Genomic DNA, 26,668 nt, shown 5'->3' on the forward strand with positions numbered 1-26,668 from the left:
CCATCTTATCTATATGTAAGAAGATAAGAAAATAGTGTAACAATGATTTAGGAAATAAAAGCACGTGTGTCGTATCATTTCAGAACAGAAACTACGACACTTTGCTTTAAAATGTTTCTCAGTCTGCAGCATTTGAAGGAACTACAGTTTATAAAGTACTATCAATAAACAATGAAGTATAATCTCTACTTATCTTCAGGACAATTCGTCTGACAAGGATATTAAACAGTTTCACCAAAACACAGTCATTTGATCTGAAAATTCCAGAATCCCCCCCCAGGGATGAAGGAAGTCTTGTAATAGCGTGTTATCTGGTCTTATATGTTCTTATCTTCAGTGTGTACGACTCAACAGATGTAATATTGAGCATTTTAATGAAATCGCAACGTTCAAACTCAAGATGAGGAGGGATTTAGTTCCAGTTTGGTGACACGTTAAAGACCTGGGAGAGATGTGTGGAAAATGTCATTCACGGAATTTCCTCTTACAGCTCCCATCGCTCAGGGAACACAATGTAGGAAATGGAAATATTAAGGATGGTACCTGGCAGCTTTTCCAGCAGCTGATCCCGATCCTCAGCTGTTTAGCGACAACACGTTAGTAATTGACATGAAATTTGAAAATATGGGATTATTCTTTAACAGCTGGAAATGGATCACTGATGTTTGTGTGTGTGTGTGCGTGTGCATGTGTGTGCAGGTTGTTCTGCACAGAGCTGTCATTCCGCATGGCAGCTCATTTGTGTGGCTCTATCCTGCGCAAACAAATTATTTGGCGCTGGATGACAGTGGCATTTTTTAATTTCGCTCTCATAAGTTGCTGAAAAAACAAACCATCAGAGCATGAAATAAATATGACATGTTTATGCTATTACACCTGCTGCAGCCCCGCCCCCTGGGGGTGCTTTGACTGACAGCAGACAGAGCTCCAGTGATCTCGCGCGGCAGCGCTCGCTCTCTGAAGGAAGCTTTTATGCATCTCCGAAGAGGACCTGGATCCACGGTGCTGATTGACAATTTCTGGTTTTGACGCTTTGACATGGAAATGAAGTTTTAAAGCGAAGCCCTCTGGCGCCGCCCGTGTTCGCCGCCCTTCCTTGACATGAAGATGCACGGCACAGGGGTCGGTGCCCCCCGCCGGCTTCATAAACCCCACTCTGACGAAAAGTAAACTAATAAAAGCATATCTGTGTACGAGGCGGCGGTTGGAGGCACTGATCGTGATTGTACCCGGCCTCCCGTGCACATACAGTATTTGATATATGAGATACAGAAGCGCCCGCAGAGCCCCGCCGCAGCCGGCTCCGGAGGCTCCGGAGGCTCCGGAGGGGCGGGGCTGGGGAGGCACAGAACGAGACAAACAGCCACATTTACTGCGACGGCTTCTGAGCCACGGCAGAAAGCAGCTGCAGCAGCTTTTCAGACCTGGAGTTAGACCAGTACGGCCTGATCCGATCAACGCGTGCTGAGCCGATCTGATCCGATCGCAGAATACACCCTGATCCGATCCGATCAGTACATCCTGATCCGATCGCAGTGTACGTCCTGATTCGATCAGAAGGTCCTGATCTGTTCACAGCGTTCGCCTCTAAATCAGGTGAGAACCAACACAAGACGCATAGGATCTCTCAGGACACACTGGGAGGAGCTTGAGTCTGGACTAGTTAGTTTAGTCTGGACTATCTAGTTTATTCTGGAATAGTTTGTTTAGTCTGGACTAGTTAGTTAAGTCTGGACTAGTTAGTTTAGTCATAATGTCCCTGGTGGTCAGGACTTGTTAGTTTGTTTCAGTCTGGACCAGTTAGTTAAGTTTAGTTTGGACTACTAGTTAGTTAAGTCTGGACCAGAGCGGGGCGATGAAAGCATCTGGATAGGGGGGAACATTGATGTTGATAATGATCAACTTTGGACATCTTTAAATGTGGATGGGTATTGAGTGGAACGGAGGAGCCCAAAAGCAACTGTGGAAGTCGAATGAACTCGTGTTATCCTCCAAAGCTGAGGAAACTGTTGACTAAAAAGGTCACACGTCGTCAATCACATGGAAGCGGTTTGGATGTCTCAAAAGCGGCAAAGTGCGGATTAAGACGTCAAAATATGGCAAACAAAACAAACCTTTTCAATCCCCTGCAAACGTACCATCCCAGCAACCCCATTGACATTCGTCCAGTCGCAAGTTTCGTCCAACGTCCTCGTGGCTCCTCCGCTGTTGGCAGCGCTAGCGGGGCGTCACCAAATTGCCACCAAACCATTGCCACATATGAAAAGCCAGGAAAGAGGAGCAAGGATATAGCAAGCGCAGTTTCTTGCTCTATCGCGGAAAACATGATGCCCCTGAGCGCAGGGGAGAAGGACGGGTTCAGGAAATTGACTAAAGTGCTGGACTCCAGGTAGGAACTCCCGGCAGATAATACTTTTCCAAAACTGCACTGCCTCGTCTTTACCAAGAGTGCCGTGGAAAGCCAGAAATTTGGTTAAGGGATGTGAGATACTTTGCCACAACCACCGACACCAACCTATGGTCCAGCCGTACATCTGAGCCACATACGAGCCGGAGTGGGAGTACGAAGTGGGAGTGGGAGTACGGAGTGGGCTCTTCAAAGCAGATGCTTGCAGACGGCATATTTTCCGGAAGGCCACACTGCCGAAAATAAAAAGCCCTGGGCTGGAAGACGCTCTCATCTTGGGGCCTTAGCGAAGGGCGACAGGCGTGCATCACAACGACGATGGTGCAAACATCGTCAAGGCTGTTTCACTTAAAGATCGGGTTCGCCCGCAGTGTTTGGGTTGCCGGCTGCATCCAGCCCTTGGTAAGTTAATGAACACGACCGAGAAAAGAGTTATGCCGTAATGTTGGGTTTTCAGCTGTAAAAATAACACTCTAAAAACAGCACGGTGAGGATTTAATAATTATATCCAAATTAATTTTACAAGGCACATCTTGTATCGCTGTCATTTTTGTTCATTATTCAAACATAGAACATTTTTAAATGTCTGAGTAACAGACCAACAGACAGACATTACCATTATTATATTACCTCCGCCAAGGAGGTGATGACATGGTGACAACTTTAATCATAATAATAGTCAAACATTTGTATCTGCAATGATGTGTCGGAATTCAAAATTTCATCTTGCAATCGCACAGTACTCAACTTGATTTCAATATTGTCATTTATTATCACAAAAACTTTTTTATCAAATTGTTATAAACTTTGCCTTTTAAGTTTACAATATAGTTTTACAAAATGTGCCCATATTCAGTTTTATTCTTTATCTTCAGAGGGATATAATGTGAGAGACAAGAGAAGCCAAGGAGCCCCGGGTGTGTGCAAAAAAAGTGGTCAACGCTTTTTCTTTCTCGCGGCTAAAGAAACGAGGACGAGCAGCCGCTCAAGAGGAGCTCAAACCACCCGAGCACAAGCTGAATACAGGATCACCCACCGGGCGGAGGTGCCGCCGTGCCATGATAGCACAAGCGCTGGAGCGGGAGAAGACCATTGCAAAGGTTTTATCAGTGATTAACAAAACAAGGCACTTGGGTCCCTCAGGGCAGTCTGTCCTCAAGGCTTTCAATCCACTTGTTGACTTCATTGATGGCCCTTCTGGTGAAGCACACGTGAATGTGTCTAACCCAAACCCTGTGCTGCAGCTCTTCAATGAGGAGGTCTTGAAGCCAGAGGCTGATGACTCCACCAAGGCCACTGTCATAAGCTTCTGAATGAGACCTATGATGACGCTGCCACTGATGACCCCCCTGAACACGGCATCCCTAGTTGATCCTGGGTTCAAGACCGGCTACATCACAGATGACAAGAACGGGGCTGTGAAATCAAGAGCTCTGGCCTCAGATGCTGGAGGATCGTCAGAAGGACATCACAAGCTACTCACACATTCAGATGTGGTGCACCGGGGGGGAGGCAGAGGAGATGCTGCAGCTGCACCAGCCAAAATGCAGACGAACACACTGGGTGGCCTTTCAAGAAGTCCCACTGTGTTGCTACTTGTGGTCAAGAGCAGCCACCCGCTGGCTCTTGATGCAGACCGACCCCCTGGCATGGTGGAACGTCCACTCAGCAGCTCACCCAGCGGTACCTGTGTGTTCCTGCCTCCAGCTCAGCCTCAGAGTGTACTCTGAGCACTGGTGGCGATATTGTGTCCTGCCGCAGACACTGTGGACACCCTCGTCTTTCAGGCAGAAAACCTACGATGGGGTTGGGAATGATGTGCGCACGCTAAAAGATGTGGCATAATGACTGGTTGACATTGTTTACATTTAGCGCATTTCACTCAGGTTTCTACCTCGAAAACATTTGAGAGACAGAACATGAATTAATGTCAATTCATATGTGATTAATATTTCTTTATCTTACAGTTGCGTTCTTGTGCCAGAACCTTTGTCGTCCACTTGTTTACTTTTTAGGTCTTGGTTGAACCTCGAGGAACATTTGAAATGTTTCCTCCCCTGTGATAGTCTCAGCTTTTAGTTGCATTGACATTATTTTAATAAGTTATAAGGCATGCAGACATTGTTCTGTTGAGGCAGATAAAGCATGTTTGCACAGTTCAGTGTTGTATTGTTATGATTATTATTAATGAACTATATTCTAAAGTTTAACTCTTAAGGTTTAATGATCCACATGGAAAAACGATCCTCATCATATGTTTTCCACCCAGTCCTAGTCTGGACTACTTAGTTTAGTCCAGACTAGTTACTAGTTTGTTTAATTTGGACTAGCTACTAATTTGTTTAATCTGGTCAAGTTAGTTTGGTCAGGACTAGTTACTAGTTAGTTCAGTCTGGACTATTTTGTTTGGTTTAGATTCTGGACTAGTTAGCTTAGTCTGGACTACTTAGTTTGGTCTGGACACTCACTACTTACTTTAGTTTGGACTAGTTACTAATTAGTTTAGTCCGGACAAGTTCATTTAGTCTGGACTCTGGACTAGTTAGTTTAGTCTGGATTCTGGACTAGTTTGTTTAGTCTGGACTAGTTTGTTTAGTCTGGACTCTGGACTAGTTTGTTTAGTTTGGACTAGTTAGTTTAGTCTGGACGCTGGTCTAGTTAGTTTAGTCTGGAGTCTGGACTAATTCGTTTATTCTGGACTAGTTAGTTTAGATTGGACTAGTTTGTTTGGTCTGTACCAGTATATTCTTTAAATATTTATACTATATATATATATATATATATATATATATATATATATATATAGTATAAATATTTAAAGAATATAAATAAGTGAGGAAAGAAAAGTCCATTTGCATACTGAGCAAGGAAGTGCAGTCTGAGCCCAGCTGACACATCCTGAAGAACCAGCAGCACTCTACATCCACATCCACCCAACGGTGTCAAGAACCACAGCTCGACATCCACCCAACAGGGTCAAGAATCAAATCTCTGCATCCACATCCACCCAACACCGTGAAGAACCAAAAATGACATCCACCCAACAGGGTAAAGAACTAGATCTCTTCATCCCCATCCACCCAATACTGTGATGCACCACCAGATACCTCAGATCTTCATCTCTAACGTGGAGCTTCCGGCTGAAGCAGCTTCACCCACTTGGTTGCAGCGCTTAAGAAACTGCCCCCGCAGCGCTTTTCCCCGTGGCTCCACCTGTGGAGATCTGCTTCATGTACATGAGGGGGATTAAGTCCTCCTGCTCAAGTGTGTGTGTGTGTGTTTGTGTGTGTGTGTGTGTGTGTCTGTGTGTGTCTGGTGTGTGTGTGTGTGTGAGATTAAAGAGTACAGTACATAAAAGCATCCTTCTGACGCTGCCAAGGCAAAGTCACATTGCCGGGATATTCATTAATAAAAGATGAGAATTATTATTGCGGTCCCTGATTGAAGACGATCCCCGAATATTTATTGACTTTATTTGAGTTTTTTTCATTTTTTCAGGGACCCTGCACAAACACATTCATCTTAAGTAAAGAGAGGAGACGCTATTCCCACACATTCATATTTACATATCAACTTTATCGCAGAAACTGGGATCCTAACACCACCTTTTAATTGACATGATATCTGTCAAGTTTTACAGATTCTTCCACAGATGGCGGCTGGAGCTGGCCTCTCACCTTTGCTGTCACTTTGGAGCGCTGGGACTTTCAGCCGCGAATAACGTTTTTTCCTTATTATTTCCCTTCATCACGTTTGGCATTAAAAAGATAATTGGCTCGTCCCCAAAAAGAGAACGAACAAACGACGGTTCCCTTGAGGGTTTGGTGCTTCGTGGCGTAGCGCTGCATGAAAACAGGATCAGTCACAGCTTTTGGAATGTGATGCTTGTCGAATTGTTGATGCTGCTGCTCTTCTGCCGTTCGGCTTCTGGGTTTTGATGCATCCGGTTTTAAGAGAGGAGCAGCAGATTTTATTTAGTTACCTTGCAGGACGGACGGACGGCCCGGCTCCACCGGCCGCTTCACACCACATCTGTGTACGCACCGTCGCTCCGACGGGGGGGGGGGGGGTGGGCCATTGGGAACGTGATTTTGCCAACGGAACGACAAGAAGGCAGAAAGGACTCTCACGGCACAAAGCCTCAATGAAAGAACGCCCGCCGCTCGGCAGCGCATGGCATGAAAGCGACGCTCTCAAACCCAAGCGGGAACGCAGGAGAAACGTCACTTTTCCACCCGACAACCGACTTTAATGATATAGTTGTTATTTTCTTTCAGGGCTTTTTGGAAAGTGCCGGCAAGCAGTTGAGTAAGCAAGTGTTGCTATGCTACCAGGAAACAGAGAGACAGAGAATAGAATTGGATGAAGAGAGACAGGGAAGGTCTCGCTGCGTGTTATGCCGCAGCCCTCTGCGCTCCCATTGCACCTCCCGACGCCACGTCTCCGTCAGCACTTTTCAGTGGCGGGTGAAGCCGAATCTAATGTATTGATCTGCTTCTTAACGATCAGATGGAAAGAAAAACATCAGGGTTGGCCCATTCAGCATCAGAATTCAACAACGCAAACCAAATGACATTGCATAATGATTTTGTGTTATTTATATAAGAATATTTTAAAAACTACAATATACCTTATATGCATATGAGGTTACGTGTATGTATGAATATACTGCATGTATGTGTAGAAAGTACAAAGACACGAAAAAGCCAAAGAACCGTGAAAATAATTTAAAGTTCTCAACACGGTTCTCACTAAATAAATCAATAAATTGAGACCACATTTTGATTTGAGTTATTATATAACAAGTAAGAAAGAAGAAAAAAGAGACCTAAGCTGCTTTCTCACATGAAGTCCGAAGTCCAGAAAATCAGGTCTGGAAATTGTCCGGAGCGGCCCTTTCACACATGCAGCTCACAACCGGAGATTATCCGTGTCAGACGTGTTTACACCACCTGGAAATACTGAGTTTGGTTTAGACGAGGGGCGGAGCCTGGGTAGAGCGTGCAGGAGGCAGGACGTGACGCAATGACCCTGCGCAGTTTTAGCCACATACCAGATTGCGGACGAGGCTACCGACTTATGTCTTTTGGGGTTGATACTCCATGTATTTGGACGTAATATAAACTAAAGAGTGTAAAGGAATATAAAAGGAAAGCAGAAAGGAGTCGGAAGCAGCTACGCTCCGTGCACAAAGGGAAATAACTGACGCACGATAGAGACGTCATCAACACGCGACACGCCCACTCGCTCACAGTATGTAGTATGTAGTATGCACTTTGTAGCGTGTACTCCAGTATGTAGTATGCACTTTGTAGCATGTACTCCAGTATGTTGTATGTAGTAGGCACTTTGTAGCATGTACTCCAGTATGTAGTATGTAGTATGCACTTTGTAGCGTGTACTCCAGTATGTAGTATGTAGTATGCACTTTGTAGCATGTACTCCAGTATGTTGTATGTAGTAGGCACTTTGTAGCATGTACTCCAGTATGTAGTATGTAGTATGCACTTTGTAGCGTGTACTCCAGTATGTAGTATGCACTTTGTAGCATGTACTCCAGTATATAGTATGTAGTATGCACTTTGTAGCGTGTACTCCAGTAAGTAGTATGTAGTATGCACTTTGTAGCGTGTACTCCAGTATGTAGTATGTAGTATGCACTTTGTAGCGTGTACTCCAGTATGTAGTATGTAGTATGCACTTTGTAGCGTGTACTCCAGTATGTAGTATGTAGTATGCACTTTGTAGCATGTACTCCAGTATGTAGTATGTAGTATGCACTTTGTAGCATGTACTCCAGTATGTAGTATGTAGTATGTAGTAGGCACTTTGTAGCATGTACTCCAGTATGTAGTATGTAGTATGTAGTATGCACTTTGTAGCATGTACTCCAGTATGTGGTTTGTAGTATGCACTTTGTAGCATGTACTCCAGTATGTAGTATGTAGTATGTAGTAGGCACTTTGTAGCATGTACTCCAGTATGTGGTATGTAGTATGCACTTTGTAGCATGTACTCCAGTATGTGGTATGTAGTATGCACTTTGTAGCATGTACTCCAGTATGTAGTATGTAGTATGTAGTAGGCACTTTGTAGCATGTACTCCAGTATGTGGTATGTAGTATGCACTTTGTAGCATGTACTCCAGTATGTAGTATGTAGTATGCACTTTGTAGCATGTACTCCAGTATGTAGTATGTAGTATGTAGTATGCACTTTGTAGCATGTACTCCAGTATGTAGTATGTAGTATGCACTTTGTAGCATGTACTCCAGTATGTAGTATGTAGTATGCACTTTGTAGCATGTACTCCAGTATGTAGTATGTAGTATGCACTTTGTAGCATGTACTCCAGTATGTAGTATGTAGTATGTAGTAGGCACTTTGTAGCATGTACTCCAGTATGTGGTATGTAGTATGCACTTTGTAGCATGTACTCCAGTATGTAGTATGTAGTATGCACTTTGTAGCATGTACTCCAGTATGTAGTATGTAGTATGTAGTATGTAGTAGGCACTTTGTAGCATGTACTCCAGTATGTAGTATGTAGTATGCACTTTGTAGCATGTACTCCAGTATGTAGTATGTAGTATGTAGTATGCACTTTGTAGCATGTACTCCAGTATGTGGTATGTAGTATGCACTTTGTAGCATGTACTCCAGTATGTAGTATGTAGTATGTAGTAGGCACTTTGTAGCATGTACTCCAGTATGTGGTATGTAGTATGCACTTTGTAGCATGTACTCCAGTATGTAGTATGTAGTATGCACTTTGTAGCATGTACTCCAGTATGTAGTATGTAGTATGTAGTATGCACTTTGTAGCATGTACTCCAGTATGTAGTATGTAGTATGCACTTTGTAGCATGTACTCCAGTATGTAGTATGTAGTATGCACTTTGTAGCATGTACTCCAGTATGTAGTATGTAGTATGCACTTTGTAGCATGTACTCCAGTATGTAGTATGTAGTATGCACTTTGTAGCATGTACTCCAGTATGTAGTATGTAGTATGTAGTAGGCACTTTGTAGCATGTACTCCAGTATGTGGTATGTAGTATGCACTTTGTAGCATGTACTCCAGTATGTAGTATGTAGTATGCACTTTGTAGCATGTACTCCAGTATGTGGTATGTAGTATGCACTTTGTAGCATGTACTCCAGTATGTGGTATGTAGTATGCACTTTGTAGCATGTACTCCAGTATGTAGTATGTAGTATGCACTTTGTAGCATGTACTCCAGTATGTAGTATGTAGTATGCACTTTGTAGCATGTACTCCAGTATGTAGTATGTAGTATGCCATGTTGGAGCTACCTTGGACCTCCTTGTCGTTCCTGAACCAGCGGATGCTGGCGGCTGGCTTGCTGCCTGACGTGGTGCAGGTCAGGGTGATCATGTCGCCCTCCATGGCCGGTTTGGTGAAGCCGGTGATCTCCGGCCGCTCGGGCACGCCTGGGGAGAAGACCAATGAAACACAGGAGATGAGGCGGCGAGCAGGGACTGACTTCCTGTCCCACTTCCTGGTTGGTCCATGACTGAAACATGAAGATTCCCTCGTTCACACATGTTTTTATTTAGCAGGAATATCGGTCACTGTGTTGCCGTGCCAACCAGAGAAATTCATTTCTTCTTTGAGGACAATGAATCAATCAATCTATCTCCCTGTCTGTCTGTCTGCCTGCCTGTCTGCCTGCCTGTCTGTCTGTCTGCCTGCTTGTCTGCCTGCCTGTCTGCCTGTCTGTCTGTCTGTCTGTCTGTCTGTCTGTCTGTCTGTCCCTTACATTACAGAACCAGTGCCCTGTTCCCCCTCAGCAGCGCTGCATTCAGCTGTACACATAATGTCCTTCTCTGCCTGCGGCGTGATGCTGTTTTGTATGGATCATTCTTCCAGGTGAAGGAGATGCTGCGATCTTTAGGTGACATTTGTTTTAATGAATCAACCGTGGAAAGATGTGCACATCTGTCCCTATTTTCACCTTTATTAATGTAAATGACAAGAAACACACCAAAAAAAAAAAAAATGCACTTAGTGCTGGGCTTAGCTGTTAATTTGCAACCAATTCATCGGACAATAATTTTTCTGTCTGTTTGACGCATTTAAGATGAATTGAAATGATCACAATGTCACTCGAACCTGAACAGACATCTTGAAAATGCTTCTGATGCTTAACCCTCAATCATAATAAAAGACAGAGACAGGGTTTTTGCAAGTTGTAAATAGTTTAAATTAATATGTGTATAGTGTATATATATATGTATAACATGTTAATATGAGATTTAATTTTTCATTCCATTTTTTCCCACATTATTGGATCCATTGTTTTTTTTCATTTCGCTTCAAATTTTTCCAGAAACAGGTTTTGGTGAAGCCATAAATTGAAATTACAAAGAAACCTGGAAGTGAAGCTCAAAGCCCATTGGCTCACAGAACAAGGGGCCTGTGGAGGGAGGCTCCTCCCACTTCAACATGCTGTTTTCACACAGGGTGGATTGGACGCGTGTTACCATGCCTCAAATGCATAATGTGGTAATTTCAGCAAAAAACTTCAAACACATGTTTTGGGAACCTCAGAGACGGGTATGAACTTGTAAATAGGAGCATGAGAGGTCTCCTTTAAACACAACCACAACGTCTTTCACTGGGTTGGAGAAATGAGCCAGCGGTGGCATTTTATTTAAATACGTTAAGTCAGAAGTAATTCAAACGTATTCACTGCCTGTAACTCCCAGAGTACACGGGGAGATGATGGAGAGACCATGGAGGGATGGAGATGGAGAGATGGAGTTGGAGAAATGGAGAGATGATTTTGGGTGCTGGAGAGACGGAGCGATGGAGAGGCGGAGACGGACGCTGGAGACGACGATGGAGTTGGCGGAGAAATGGGAGGAGGCGCCGGAGGATGGAGGTGGAGGGGGAGAGATGGAGGGATGTTGGGTGGCGGAGAGACGGGCAATGGAGGGATGAGGGGGCTCACCCAGCACGGTGAGGAAGGCCCTGGTGGTCTTCACCGGCATGGTGAACAGGGAGCAGGTGTACTGGCCCTCGTCCGACAGCGACACGTCGTGGATGGTGATGGTCAGCTCCTGCCACGACGCCACAACCAGCTCGATCCGGTTGTCCCGGAGGGCTGGGGGGAGGGAGGGGGAGGGAGGGGAGACAGAACACAGTGACATCAATATTTACATCACAAAACAGAGAAGAAGAAGAAGAAGAAGAAGAAGAAGAACATGGTTAAAAACCAAGACATAGCCATTACCTGTGTAAGAACTGTAAAGGAAAATAACAATAAAAATACAATACAATACAAAAAGAACAAATAAATAAATATAAAAATAATAAGATAAAATAGATTTACATTCACATTTTGTTTGTTGTTCACATGGTAAAGAAAAAGAAAAATACAATACATTTAAATATTTAAAATAATGACAAAAAAATAGACAAATAAATAAAGACAAATATAATTAGATAAAATAGATTCACATTCAGCTCTGTTATGGGACGGTTGGATCCGTCCCTCTTGAACAAGGTCATTCCACTGTGTGTTCAGTCGGTGGATCCCAACACGCCCGTGGCCGCGACGGCGCCAGAAACATTCCACTGTTTTCCACATCATTTACAATTACCAACGTTTGGCGCGGTCGGCCGTCGCTCCTATCCACACAGAGCTCAAATGCAAAAAAAACAAACAAACAAGTTTTGTCCTGCAGCTCAATGACGTGCGTCGGCGACGTGGCGCCGGTTCACCGTGCACACGGAGCCACGCCCGCTCCCGTTGTTATTTCCTGGCCCCAATCTCCATCAAACCCTTTTCTTTTCCCGTTTCAATGGGAATCCTCCAGCGACACAGTTCCAACCTCCAGATACTAATCAGTGAGTGGGTTGTGGCCAAACGACAGCATAATAACCAACCAAAATAAGAACACACTGAAAGGAATAATATCAGGAATAAAGATATTACGGGTGATAACAGCACGGACACAGAAGGCTGGTACTGATGAAAAAGGACGCACGCTGCACCCGTTTGTTTTCCGCATCATTCATTCATTCATCGTTCACACTGAGAAGCCGTGCAGAGGAAACGTATGTATTCATTTTTATTTTTAAATCCTACTCCCACTCCCTACTCATGAAGGGATTCTCCCTCACAGGCTAACCAGGATGTTCTCACTGTGTCCCAGTACTACGCAGAAGGGATTTTACATGTTTATTTTACTGGGATCTAATGTTAAATATATTACTTACAGCGCCAACAATACTGATGAAATGTTCTTGCTTAAACGTTGATTTCTGGCTTTTTTTTTTTTTATTGTTTTTGTTAATTCTAGGTTTATACTTATTGTACATCAGTAGGTTATTGTAAAAGCCAAATTCATATTTTATTGTTTATCATAGCTTTTTAGTGAGATTAAATTGTAATTGTTTATTATAGTCCCATAGTTCCATATTTTTCAATATTCAAGTTAATATTTTAGCTTTAATTAGCTTAGTTCATATGGCTTTAAACTGCCATTTGTTTCAGGTAGTCCTCAGGTTTATTGCAAACTGTCATTTTCTTTTTTCTGTTTGTATTATAATTTAATTATATTTGCCCATTTTTGATGTGAGCTTTCCCTCTGGGTATCAATAAGCTACTTATCTACTTTCTACATGTCAATCTATCCATCTATGTATCCACATATCTGTCTATCCATGTGAACAGGTCCAAAAAAGGCCCAAATAATCACCATCACATCTACGTTGAGTAGATCTACGAGTTGAGCCCAGTCGGCCGCGGAGACGCGGCGATGAAGCCCGAACACATCGTCTCCATGAGCCGTCACCTCTCACACCGTTTCAAATCCCCCATATCAGCCGCTGCTACCGGCGTCCGGGCCCCGTGGGAGCGAGACGCCGCTCTCCGTTGAATAAATTAGGCCTTCTTAATCCTCCGTCCGCCCCGGGGCCCTGGAGGGCCCCGAAGCCCCCGGACGCTCCTCCACCTCCTACATCTCCGCTCTATTACACCGGGGCGAAGCCGGCGGAGGCGGAGGCGACGGGGCCTTGATTAGTTTTAATCAACGTGGCCATTACAAAGTGGTGCCCTATCAGATAAAGAACGCTAAATACATCTCCCTGAATATTATTAATCACCGGCTCAACTCACATCTGATTTTGGTGATAAACAAGCGGCGAGGACGCGCAATTGAATTAGTTTGGCTGAACCGGTTATTAGACACACAAAGACACAGGTCATTATCAACAATGCTATTCTTCGCTTCCAATTAACTCTGTATCATTTCATCATCATTTTCACATAACCGTGAGCGCGGGAAAGAGAAATGATCTGCCGCGGTGAAATGGATGGGCCCAAGAAGCGTCGTATCAGCGACTCTTCATTATCTAATAACGAGCAACACAACAAATAGACCGCCCCCCCCACCCCCCCGGCACAAATTAAAATTTCATCACAAGCTGTGCCTCCACACCGCACTGCACGCTGCCTCCACACCGCACTGCACGCTGCCTCCGCACCGCACTGCACGCTGCCTCCGCACCGCACTGCACGCTGCCTCCGCACCGCACGCTGCCTCCGCACCGCACTGCACGCTGCCTCCGCACCGCACGTTGCCTCCGCACCGCACGCTGCCTCCACACCGCACCGCACGCTGCCTCCGCACCGCACGTTGCCTCCGCACTGCACGCTGCCTCCACACCGCACCGCACGCTGCCTCCGCACCGCACGTTGCCTCCGCACCGCACGCTGCCTCCACACCGCACCGCACGCTGCCTCCGCACCGCACGCTGCCTCCGCACCGCACGCTGCCTCCACACCGCACGCTGCCTCCACACCGCACCGCACGCTGCCTCCACACCGCACCGCACGCTGCCTCCACACCGCACGTTGCCTCCGCACTGCACGCTGCCTCCGCACCGCACGTTGCCTCTGCACTGCACGCTGCCTCCACACCGCACTGCACGTTGCCTCCGCACCGCACGCTGCCTCCACACCGCACGTTGCCTCCGCACCGCACGCTGCCTCCGCACCGCACGTTGCCTCCGCACCGCACGATGCCTCCGCACCGCACGTTGCCTCCGCACCGCACGATGCCTCCACACCGCACGTTGCCTCCGCACCGCACCGCACGCTGCCTCCACACCGCACGTTGCCTCCACACCGCACTGCACGCTGCCTCCACACCGCACGCTGCCTCCACACCGCACATTGCCTCCGCACGTTGCCTCCGCACCGCACGCTGCCTCCACACCGCACCGCACGCTGCCTCCGCACCGCACGCTGCCTCCACACCGCACGCTGCCTCCACACCGCACCGCACGCTGCCTCCACACCGCACGTTGCCTCCGCACTGCACGCTGCCTCCGCACCGCACGTTGCCTCTGCACTGCACGCTGCCTCCACACCGCACTGCACGTTGCCTCCGCACCGCACGCTGCCTCCACACCGCACGTTGCCTCCGCACCGCACGATGCCTCCGCACCGCACGTTGCCTCCGCACCGCACGATGCCTCCACACCGCACGTTGCCGCCGCACCGCACCGCACGCTGCCTCCACACCGCACGTTGCCTCCACACCGCACTGCACGCTGCCTCCACACCGCACGCTGCCTCCACACCGCACATTGCCTCCGCACGTTGCCTCCGCACCGCACGCTGCCTCCACACCGCACCGCACGCTGCCTCCGCACCGCACGCTGCCTCCACACCGCACGCTGCCTCCACACCGCACCGCACGCTGCCTCCACACCGCACGTTGCCTCCGCACTGCACGCTGCCTCCGCACCGCACGTTGCCTCTGCACTGCACGCTGCCTCCACACCGCACTGCACGTTGCCTCCGCACCGCACGCTGCCTCCACACCGCACGTTGCCTCCGCACCGCACGATGCCTCCGCACCGCACGTTGCCTCCGCACCGCACGATGCCTCCGCACCGCACGTTGCCTCCGCACCGCACGATGCCTCCACACCGCACGTTGCCTCCGCACCGCACCGCACGCTGCCTCCACACCGCACGTTGCCTCCACACCGCACTGCACGCTGCCTCCACACCGCACGCTGCCTCCACACCGCACATTGCCTCCGCACGTTGCCTCCGCACGCTGCCTCCGCACCGCATGTTGCCCCCGCACCGCACGTTGCCTCCGCACCGCACGTTGCCTCCACACCGCACGCTGCCTCCACACCGCACATTGCCTCCGCACGTTTCCTCCGCACGCTGCCTCCGCACCGCATGTTGCCCCCGCACCGCACGTTGCCTCCGCACCGCACGTTGCCTGCGCAACGCATGTTGCCTCCGCACGTTGCCTCCGCACCGCACGTTGCCTCCGCACCGCACGTTGCCTCCGCAGGTTGCCTCCGCACCGCAGGTTGCCTCCGCAGGTTGCCTCCGCACGCTGCCTCCGCACGCTGCCTCCGCACCGCATGTTGCCCCCGCACCGCACGTTGCCTCCGCACCGCACGTTGCCTCCGCACCGCATGTTGCCTCCGCACGTTGCCTCCGCACCGCACGTTGCCTCCGCACCGCACGTTGCCTCCGCAGGTTGCCTCCGCACCGCAGGTTGCCTCCGCAGGTTGCCTCCGCACGCTGCCTCCGCACGCTGCCTCCGCGCCGCACGCTGCCTCCACGCCGCACGTAAGCTCCACGGCGCAGGTCTAACGTGCTCCACGCGCTCAAAACAAACATACAACAGCTTCACCAGCGTCCTGACAAACAAGGCCAAGCAAAAAATAAATAAATGCAAGCTCAGCGGATTGCCATCGTAGCCCAACATCCTTGACGGAGCTTGGGGGGGGGGGGGGGGGGTCCACTCTGACTCGCACGACAACCGAAAAGACGGGAGCGGACCAGGGACGGGGGGGGCGGGGGGACGAGGGGGCGGGGGGTTCGGCGTGAGGGTCAGATCAGGGGGTAAAAACGCACTCAGCGACCCCAGGACGTCAGACGTCAGGACAGACCGTTTTTAAAACACAAGGACAGTTTGTGAAAAGCGTCAGCATCGAAATCACACCCAGGCGCCGAATAATTCCCCGGGTGGGCACTTGAGAAAGGGAACCGTACGGTGCCTGTGCGGCACACGCCGAACGTAGAGCCGCTGAAGGACGGTTTTTTGTACAGCTTCCATTTTTTGTGATCGGCCAACGTCAGAGCGATAGGCCGAGGTGGGTAAACGCTTAAATAACAGAGAGACGCGTGTAATCTATGACCGCAGCTCCGATTTTAGGCAGATCTGTCACAATCAGAGCCGAATGCCAGCGGCTGACAAAGCTCTTTTCCAGGTGCTTTAGGAAATCAATGTGATGAAAAGGTTCATTTCCCCCCAAACCCCAGACAGCCGCTGCGCTGTTCGTTCCGCTCAGAAGGCGTCATAAATCTGCAGCCTGACCTTGCATGTGCCGCAGCCTTGCAGCGTGGCAGCTTAATGTGCACTACATCTCCGCTGATGGAGGCCCCGCCAAGGCTGTCTCAGATCGCTAAAACTGACAGTGCCGCTTCCCCGCGGCCGCGGGCCGCACGGCCGCTGCCCCGCGGGGGTTGAAGGATGTGTGCACGGAGCATCTCACACTCCTTTGCACCAGGGACCACATCAGTGGGATGGGCGTCGTCGGCCAGGGAGCCCACATCTTATAGGTTCACATTTATTATATTTTTTTTCATGAGGATTATTATTATTATGACATGGTCATAATAATAATAATAATAATAATAATAATAATAATAATAGTTATTATTATTATTATTATTATTATTATTATTATTATTATTTATAACAATACTAACAACAATAATAATAATAATGGTAATTATTATTATTTATTTTTTGTATAGCACATTACATGCAAAGTAGTTTTCATTAATAGAAGGCCATAAAATAGTAACAATAACAAAAGCAAAATGCATTTATTAAAAATAAATATTATAGTCAATTTCAGTTTTGGGTCATCAGTGTAGACCTTGAAGAGGTCAATCACTATTTCTCTTGAATTATTAACGTTGAACGACTCAGAGTCTTTCTTAAATAATCCTTAAAATAGTTCAGGGACCTTTTGAAGTGATTCCCATCATCACTCAAATAATTCCTCAAATAATTCACATGTAATAGTTTGGTCAGTTTTATATGAGGAATGGATCATTTTATCAAAGAATGATTTAACTTGTACTGCTGTACAGACATATATTGACCATCTTAAGAGTGAAATATTGAAGCAGTGTAAATGGATTTGGGAGGAGCAGACCAGCCGAGCACATTTAACTACGCACTTCCCCCGAGCAGCAAAACTATTTTACAACTAAGTTTGTATTCCAAATTTTAAGGAATAAACCCATTTTATATCTATTCATTAGTGCTGGACATGAGCCTGTGGCTCTTCACTGCTCAGTCCAAATGTGTTTGTGTCCACAGCGACGGCTTTGAGATTTGGCTTTTTTTTCTTTTTCTTCTTCTTCTTTTTTCTGCGGCCACTTTGAGCCAATCTGCGATCGGCGTCTTTGGGCTCCAACACGGGGGCCCTGGCGCTTCGCTCGCCTCGCCGGGCGGGAGCTGCGGTCGTTGCAATTAGAGTGTTTGCTCCTCGCCGTTCCTGCTCAGCGACCGTGTGGGCGGCGGTGGGCTGGTTCCAGGCCCAGCGGTGCGGGCGGGGCGCTGCCTCCCACCGCACATGTGGCTGCAATTAAGAGAAGGAAAGTGCGTTGTTCCAGAGGGCCATTGTTCCTGCCTGCGCTCTGAGATCCCACCCGGCAGATGCTCCTCAAATTGGACTGCTCTTCACCACTTACAGCGGGGAGAAGGGAGGGATGAGGAAGAGCCCCCCGCAGCGAGGCTACAATTCATCCTCAGCTGGTGAAACACGCTCCTGTGAATAATCTCCCCCCAAATTACGGGACATGAGATAAGTTTAATTGTAATACGCAGCGATGGATCAGTCTCTCCAACAGAGATAAAAACCGTCCTTTGAGCGGCTCGAGCAGTAGAACAACGATATCAGCAATCAGCTCTTAAAAATGTACAGTCCATGGAATTATCTAGTGTTGAAAGGGCAAAGTAACAGGTGGAGGTTTGGGTTCAGCGTGCAGTATGAGCATTAGCACTCATCGTGCAGCGTGTGGCATAACTGCAAATTCATATTTCAGTGAAATTTTGCCGAAGGTGAAGCAGCGCGCTTAAAAGCCCATTAGTCTTTGATTGAAGGGAACGGGATCTGCCGTGTCCATTAGAAGCAGGATTCTGTCTTTTGTCGAAACCGGAGAGAGAGAACGGGAGAGAGACAGAGAGAGAGGGAGAGAGAGACAGAGACAGGGAGAGAGAGACAGAGAGAGAGAGAGAGACAGAGAGAACGGGAGAGAGACAGAGAGAGAGGGAGAGAGACAGAGAGAGAGGGAGAGAGAGACAGAGACAGAGAGAGAGAGAGAGACAGAGAGAACGGGAGAGAGACAGAGAGAGAGAGACAGAGAGAGAGAGACAGAGAGACAGACGGTTGGAGATGGTTCAGAGCGCTGGAAAGAGAAAAGAACCCTCGAGAAAACAAAGCGAGGACTGTATTTCAACATCTCTTTTTTTCAAGTTGGCTGTTGAACCTGCCAGCTTTAGCCAACACCAAGACATTGGTAATTGAGACAGAAATAGATCGATTCTTACGTTATTATTTAGCAACTGACATTTATTCTTACGCCGAAGTATCTGGCTCAAGTGTGTTTTGGGTCATTGTCCGACTGGAAGATGGAAGACCCATAACCTTCAAGATGGAAGACCCATGACCTTCAAGATGGAAGACCCATGACCTTCAAGATGGAAGACCCATGACCTTCAAGATGGAAGACCCATGACCTTCAAGATGGGAGACCCACGACCTTCAAGATGGAAGACTCATGTTTTTCAGGATGGAAGGCCCCTGTTCTTCAAGATGGAAGACCCATGACCTTCAAGATGGAAGACCCATGTTCTTTAAGATGGAAGACCCACGACCTTCAAGATGGAAGACCCTTGTTCTTCAGGATGGAAGAACCATGGCCTTCAAGATGGAACACCCATGATCTTCTAGATGGAAGACCTACGACCTTCAAGATGGAAGACCCATGTTCTTCAAGATGGAAGACCCATGACCTTCAAGATGGAAGACCCACGACCTTCAAGATGGAAGACCCACGACCTTCAAGATGGAAGACCCATGTTCTTCAGGATGGAAGAACCATGACCTTCTAGATGGAAGAGCCACGACCTTCTAGATGGAAGACCTACGACCTTCAAGATGGAAGACCCATGATCTTCTAGATGGAAGACCATGGCCTTAAACCTCTTGTCAGCTTCTCTCTTTTGGTCTCAGCCAGGGAGGTTGGTGGCAGGGCCGAGGCTCGTGTGCTTCTTGATAACATTGTGTGGTGGACACAGGAACATCTGGAGGTGAACATTGTGAGACGGTCCACGCTGCTCTGTGCTCAGTGTGGTACACAGTGACATGAAATTGCATAATGAGAATGTTTCTCCATTCAGACTGGTTTAATGAGTCCTTATAACTGTACATTACAGAATATTTGACTTAACTTTTAAAATGTGTCAATACTATTGTCCAGGGCAATTCTATGATTTCTCTCTGGAGCAAGAAAAGATCTAGTATGTTGGAATTATTTTGTTCCACTACAAACCAGGAAGATTAAAGATTAGATTAAATCAACTTCCTGGAAGTTCCACAAAAATTAAGAACTAGATCCACAAATTTTGTGGATGATTTATATTAAACAGTTTTTCGGAGGAAATGGTGCATTATTTGAAAAACAAATAAGAGGGTGAAAGATGAAAGACAGACAAAGATTCATATATTTATATCGATTTTGGGGATATCATAGTAATGGAGCAGAGAGATAAACAGAGATTTCTAAATAGTGAGGTCACCAAGTCAAGGTAAAGTGTTTGTTGCAATCACACGCAACGCACACACCTCGTGTGTTTACCCGAGTCGTGGTGTAAATGTTCTTTAATTGGTGCTGTGCTGTTGGTTATTGCGTCCTCTGTAATTATCCTTCATTCTCCAAGGCTAATGAGTGTTTTAATGCTCACATCAGAACATTCATTTAGCGCATAACAGCATTTTGATTACTACAAGCCAATTAAGACACGTTTTGCTCTGTGACCTTTACATTCCTAGTGGAATGTCCCTATCAAATTTCATAAATGACGAACCATAAACATTTGCTAGATGAAATGGAGATGAGGTGTGAGAGGGTGAGATCAAATATACCTCTTGCTTATCAATGATAACAGAACACAGATCAAATTCACCGTTGGTTATTATCTACCTTTGACATACAACACAGAATAGCTTCCCATTAGCTGAATTATTCATATTGCAGTATCTGTTCTGTCTGTCTCTGGGAGTCTCATTACCATTCTCCACAGCATCACCACTTAGGTTGGATTTTTATCCCCTATTTTCTTCTCGCAGAAGCCAAAAGTAAATCATTATGTGGACAGCGAAGGACAGCGCTGATCTCATTTGTCCTGTTCGGTAATAATAATTCATAACCCCGGCAACGTATGAAAAGGGGAAATTCCACAAAAAGACATATGGTCCACATCGATTTCCTCGTAGTGGCGGCCCACCGCGGAGCCGCTCCCCTTCAGCGGTCTCAGCTAATTGGCCTAATGTATGAATGATTTGTTGGCCCGGCTCTTAAGCAATCCATCTCCTTCCTCCGCGGCTCTTGGACGGGGATGCGCTGGGACTCGACGCTCTGGACTCGTCTGCCCTCGGCCTCTCAGCGGCCGAGCCTCCGAGACGGCAACAATCAGCCCAAGACTCAGATATCCATAATGGATGAGGAGCCCGGTGCCAGGGAGCCAGTTGGCATGATATAAGAGAAGTGATGTGCCCGGTGCGAGACAAATGTGCCGGGACGGTCCAGCCCATATGGAGCAACTTTGGCGTTTCAGCAAGGTTAACGCCAGCGGGGCCCAGCGAGCCGGGGCCCAGCGAGCCGGGGCCCAGCGAGCCGGGGCCCAGCGAGCCGGGGCCCAGCGAGCCGGGGCCGAGGAGGAGAGCTGCTTTCAAATCCTTCACGGACTCTCTGGAGAAACATGAAGGGACGGGCGCCGTCACCCGTCCCCACCCTGGACGCCTCACCTCCTCCCGGTGGCGTCGCTCCGACTTGAAGGATGGAGCCGGCGGCGTCAACATGCCCCGGGCTGTGGGTTTGAATCCCTCGGATGTGTCGCAGAGGTTAGATTAATTTGATCTAATGACAATATTTGGAAAGGTTTCGTTTTTTTCAGTCCAGAGACGCACGAGGGACCTTCAAATAAACGTGTTTTTTCTTTCCTCGTGTGCCCGACGCGCAGCCTTGGCTGCGGCTGCCCGAGTGGATTTATGGGAGGCGGTTGTCGGTTAAAATTCTGGCGGTGCATGCCCACCCCTCGACCGCCCCTGGGACTTTTCATATTCTGCGCTGATGTTCCAAAATTAAAGACGAAACAAATTATAATCAGGGCAAAGTTCAGATTTTGTCTTTCCTGACACAGCAGGTATCAAATAGAATGGGTATGATCCAGAGAATTGGGTTTTTCTTTTTTAGTTTTTCCTTTACTACACCTCATCCAAGGGTATAAAAGGGTCGTTTTAATACTGTTTTACCTCTTTTTATCACTCCCAGACGAACATCCTTATCTTGTTATGATTGAACACGGCGCAGAGAGCGAGAGCAGATTCAATTTTCGGAATGTGTCGCCCGATTACTTTCGGATAATTTGAGAAGGTGAAGCAGATGTATTTTTACCCACATTATTTGTTCGCGGCAGTTTGATTTGGTTCCGAATTCTCACAAACTTCATTCACTTGGATTACTTGTGCAAAAAAAAAATAGTTTGGTAAAAGTACAAGGGTGACAATCTGAAACAAAACCACAGTGAAAGGGATAAATAAAAAAAAAAAAAGCAAACGATCAAACATGGCCGATCTGTCGTTCACACCCGAGGGATTAAACAGAGAAATGGACACGGTGGAAAAGTGGAGTTGAGCCACGACAAGCAGGAAGCAGAACACAACAGAAACCAGCACCGCAGTCAGAAATAGAACTGAGAAAAAATAAAACTGCATTTTTCACGAGTTGTCCCAGTGACCTCAAACCAGGGTTTTTTTTACACATATTCGGAAAAAAGCGGTTGATACAAGAGGAACATTTCGAGATATTAATACCGTTCAAACTTTGCACTCTCTCTCTGCAGCAGCGCTAGAGGGAAGGATGCAAGGATGCAAGGATGCAAGGATGGAAGGATGGAAGGATGCAAGGATGGACGGATTAATACGCATTAATAAACGTTTTGTTAACACACTTTTTGTTAACACACGTTTTGTTAACATACACTTTGTTAGCATAGGTTTTGTTAATACATGTTTTAATAATATACGTTTTGTTTAAATACTTTTTGTTTACATACGTTTTGTTAATGCACGTTTTGTTTACATACGTTTTGTTTACATACGTTTTGTTAATGCACATTTTGTTTACATACGTTTTGTTTACATACGTTTTGTTAATGCACATTTTGTTTACATACGTTTTGTTTACATACGTTTTGTTAATGCACGTTTTGTTTACATACGTCTTGTTTACATACGTCTTGTTTACATACGTTTTGTTTAAATAAGTTTTGTTTACATACGTTTTGTTTAAAAAAGTTTTGTTTGAATACGTTTTGTTAACATACGTTTTGTTTACATAAGTCTTGTTTATATTCGTTTTGTTTACATACGTTTTGTTTACATACGTTTTGTTTACATACGTTTTGGTTAAATACGTTTTGTAAACATACGTTTTGTTAATACACATTTTGTTTACATACGTTTTGTTTAAATACGTTTTGTTTACATAAGTTTTGTTTACATACGTTTTGTTAACATATGTTTTGTTTAAATACATTTTGTTAACATACGTTTTGTTTACACACGTTTTGTTTAAATACGTTTTGTTTAAATACGTTTTGTTAAAATACGTTTTGTTTACATACGTTTTGTTTACATACGTTTTGTTTATATACGTTTTGTTTAAATACGTTTTGTTTACATACGTTTTGTTTAAATACGTTTTGTTTACATACGTTTTGTTTAAATACGTTTTGTTTACATACGTTTTGTTTACACACGTTTTGTTTAAATACGTTTTGTTTACATACGTTTTGTTTACATACGTTTTGTTTACATACGTTTTGTTTACATATGTTTTGTTAACATGCGTTTTTTTAACATAAGTTTTGTTTACATACGTTTTGTTTACATAAGTTTTGTTTAAATACATTTTGTTTGAATACGTTTTTTTAACACACGTTTTGTTTACATACGTTTTGTTAACATACGTTTTGTTTACATACGTTTTGGTTAAATACGTTTTGTAAACATACGTTTTGTTAATACACATTTTGTTTACATACGTTTTGTTTAAATACGTTTTGTTTACATACGTTTTGTTAACATACGTTTTGTTTACATATGTTTTGTTTAAATACGTTTTGTTAACATACGTTTTGTTTACACACGTTTTGTTTAAATACGTTTTGTTAACATACGTTTTGTTTACACACGTTTTGTTTACATACGTTTTGTTAACATACGTTTTGTTTACACACGTTTTGTTTACATACGTTTTGTTTAAATACGTTTTGTTAACATACGTTTTGTTTACATACGTTTTGTTTACATACGTTTTGTTTAAATACGTTTTGTTAACATACATTTTGTTTACATACGTTTTGTTTACATACGATTTGTTTACATACGTTTTGTTTAAATACGTTTTGTTTACACACGTTTTGTTTAAATACGTTTTGTTAACATACGTTTTGTTTACACACGTTTTGTTTACATACGTTTTGTTAACATACGTTTTGTTTACACACGTTTTGTTTACATACGTTTTGTTTACATACGTTTTGTTTACATACGTTTTGTTTACATACGTTTTGTTTAAATACGTTTTGTTAACATACATTTTGTTTACATACGTTTTGTTTACATACGATTTGTTTACATACGTTTTGTTTCAATACGTTTTGTTAACATACATTTTGTTTACATACGTTTTGTTTACATACGATTTGTTTACATACGTTTTGTTTAAATACGTTTTGTTAACATACGTTTTGTTTACATACGTTTTGTTTACATACGATTTGTTTACATACGTTTTGTTTCAATACGTTTTGTTAACATACATTTTGTTTACATACGTTTTGTTTACATACGATTTGTTTACATACGTTTTGTTTAAATACGTTTTGTTAACATACGTTTTGTTTACATACGTTTTGTTTACACACGTTTTTTTAAATACGTTTTGTTAACATATGTTTTGTTTACATACGTTTTGTTTACATACGTTTTGTTTAAATACGTTTTGTTAACATACGTTTTGTTTACATACGTTTTGTTTAAATACGTTTTGTTAACATACTTTTTGTTTAAATACGTTTTGTTAACATACGTTTTGTTAACATATGTTTTGTTTACACACATTTTGTTTACATACGTTTTGTTTAATACGTTTTGTTTACATACGTTTTGTTTACATACGTTTTGTTTAAATACGTTTTGTTAACATACTTTTTGTTTAAATACGTTTTGTTAACATACGTTTTGTTAACATATGTTTTGTTTACACACATTTTGTTTACATACGTTTTGTTTAATACGGTTTGTTTACATACGTTTTGTTTACATACGTTTTGTTTACATACGTTTTGTTTAAATATGTTTTGTTTACATACGTTTTGTTTACATACGTTTGTTTAAATATGTTTTGTTTACATACGTTTTGTTTACATACGTTTTGTTTACATACGTTTTGTTTAAATACGTTTTGTTAACATACATTTTGTTTACATACGTTTTGTTTACATACGATTTGTTTACATACGTTTTGTTTAAATACGTTTTGTTTACACACGTTTTGTTTAAATACGTTTTGTTAACATACGTTTTGTTTACACACGTTTTGTTTACATACGTTTTGTTAACATACGTTTTGTTTACACACGTTTTGTTTACATACGTTTTGTTTACATACGTTTTGTTTACATACGTTTTGTTTACATACGTTTTGTTTAAATACGTTTTGTTAACATACATTTTGTTTACATACGTTTTGTTTACATACGATTTGTTTACATACGTTTTGTTTCAATACGTTTTGTTAACATACATTTTGTTTACATACGTTTTGTTTACATACGATTTGTTTACATACGTTTTGTTTAAATACGTTTTGTTAACATACGTTTTGTTTACATACGTTTTGTTTACATACGATTTGTTTACATACGTTTTGTTTCAATACGTTTTGTTAACATACATTTTGTTTACATACGTTTTGTTTACATACGATTTGTTTACATACGTTTTGTTTAAATACGTTTTGTTAACATACGTTTTGTTTACATACGTTTTGTTTACACACGTTTTTTTAAATACGTTTTGTTAACATATGTTTTGTTTACATACGTTTTGTTTACATACGTTTTGTTTAAATACGTTTTGTTAACATACGTTTTGTTTACATACGTTTTGTTTAAATACGTTTTGTTAACATACTTTTTGTTTAAATACGTTTTGTTAACATACGTTTTGTTAACATATGTTTTGTTTACACACATTTTGTTTACATACGTTTTGTTTAATACGTTTTGTTTACATACGTTTTGTTTACATACGTTTTGTTTAAATACGTTTTGTTAACATACTTTTTGTTTAAATACGTTTTGTTAACATACGTTTTGTTAACATATGTTTTGTTTACACACATTTTGTTTACATACGTTTTGTTTAATACGGTTTGTTTACATACGTTTTGTTTACATACGTTTTGTTTACATACGTTTTGTTTAAATATGTTTTGTTTACATACGTTTTGTTTACATACGTTTGTTTAAATATGTTTTGTTTACATACGTTTTGTTTACATACGTTTTGTTTACATACGTTTTGTTAACATATGTTTTGTTAACATACATTTTGTTTACATACGTTTTGTTTACATACGTTTTGTTTACATACGTTTTGTTTACATACGTTTTGTTAACATATGTTTTGTTAACATATGTTTTGTTAACATACATTTTGTTTACATACGTTTTGTTAACATACGTTTTGTTAACATATGTTTTGTTAACATACATTTTGTTTACATACGTTTTGTTAACATACGTTTTGTTTACATACGTTTTGTTAACATACATTTTGTTTACATACGTTTTGTTAACATACGTTTTGTTTACATACGTT

General features: G+C 44.0%; 1 protein-coding gene across 1 annotated transcript in view; it reads right to left on the reverse strand.

Annotated features, from left to right (window-relative positions):
• cadm2b (cell adhesion molecule 2b) overlaps positions 1-26,668 on the reverse strand; it is a gene marked incomplete at its 3' end in the record, with an annotated part of 70,951 nt that overhangs the window by 17,904 nt on the left and 26,379 nt on the right. Inside the window, exons 3-4 of the mRNA XM_080006466.1 lie at positions 11,386-11,538; positions 9,725-9,862 (exon numbers count right to left, since the gene is read on the reverse strand). Of these exons, the coding sequence (XP_079862592.1) occupies positions 9,725-9,862; positions 11,386-11,538 (291 nt within the window). The remainder of the gene's footprint in view (positions 1-9,724; positions 9,863-11,385; positions 11,539-26,668) is intronic.

The sequence above is a fragment of the Zeus faber genome (genome assembly GCF_960531495.2).
Source record: "Zeus faber genome assembly, chromosome: 9".
In the NCBI taxonomy this organism is placed as follows: domain Eukaryota; kingdom Metazoa; phylum Chordata; class Actinopteri; order Zeiformes; family Zeidae; genus Zeus; species Zeus faber.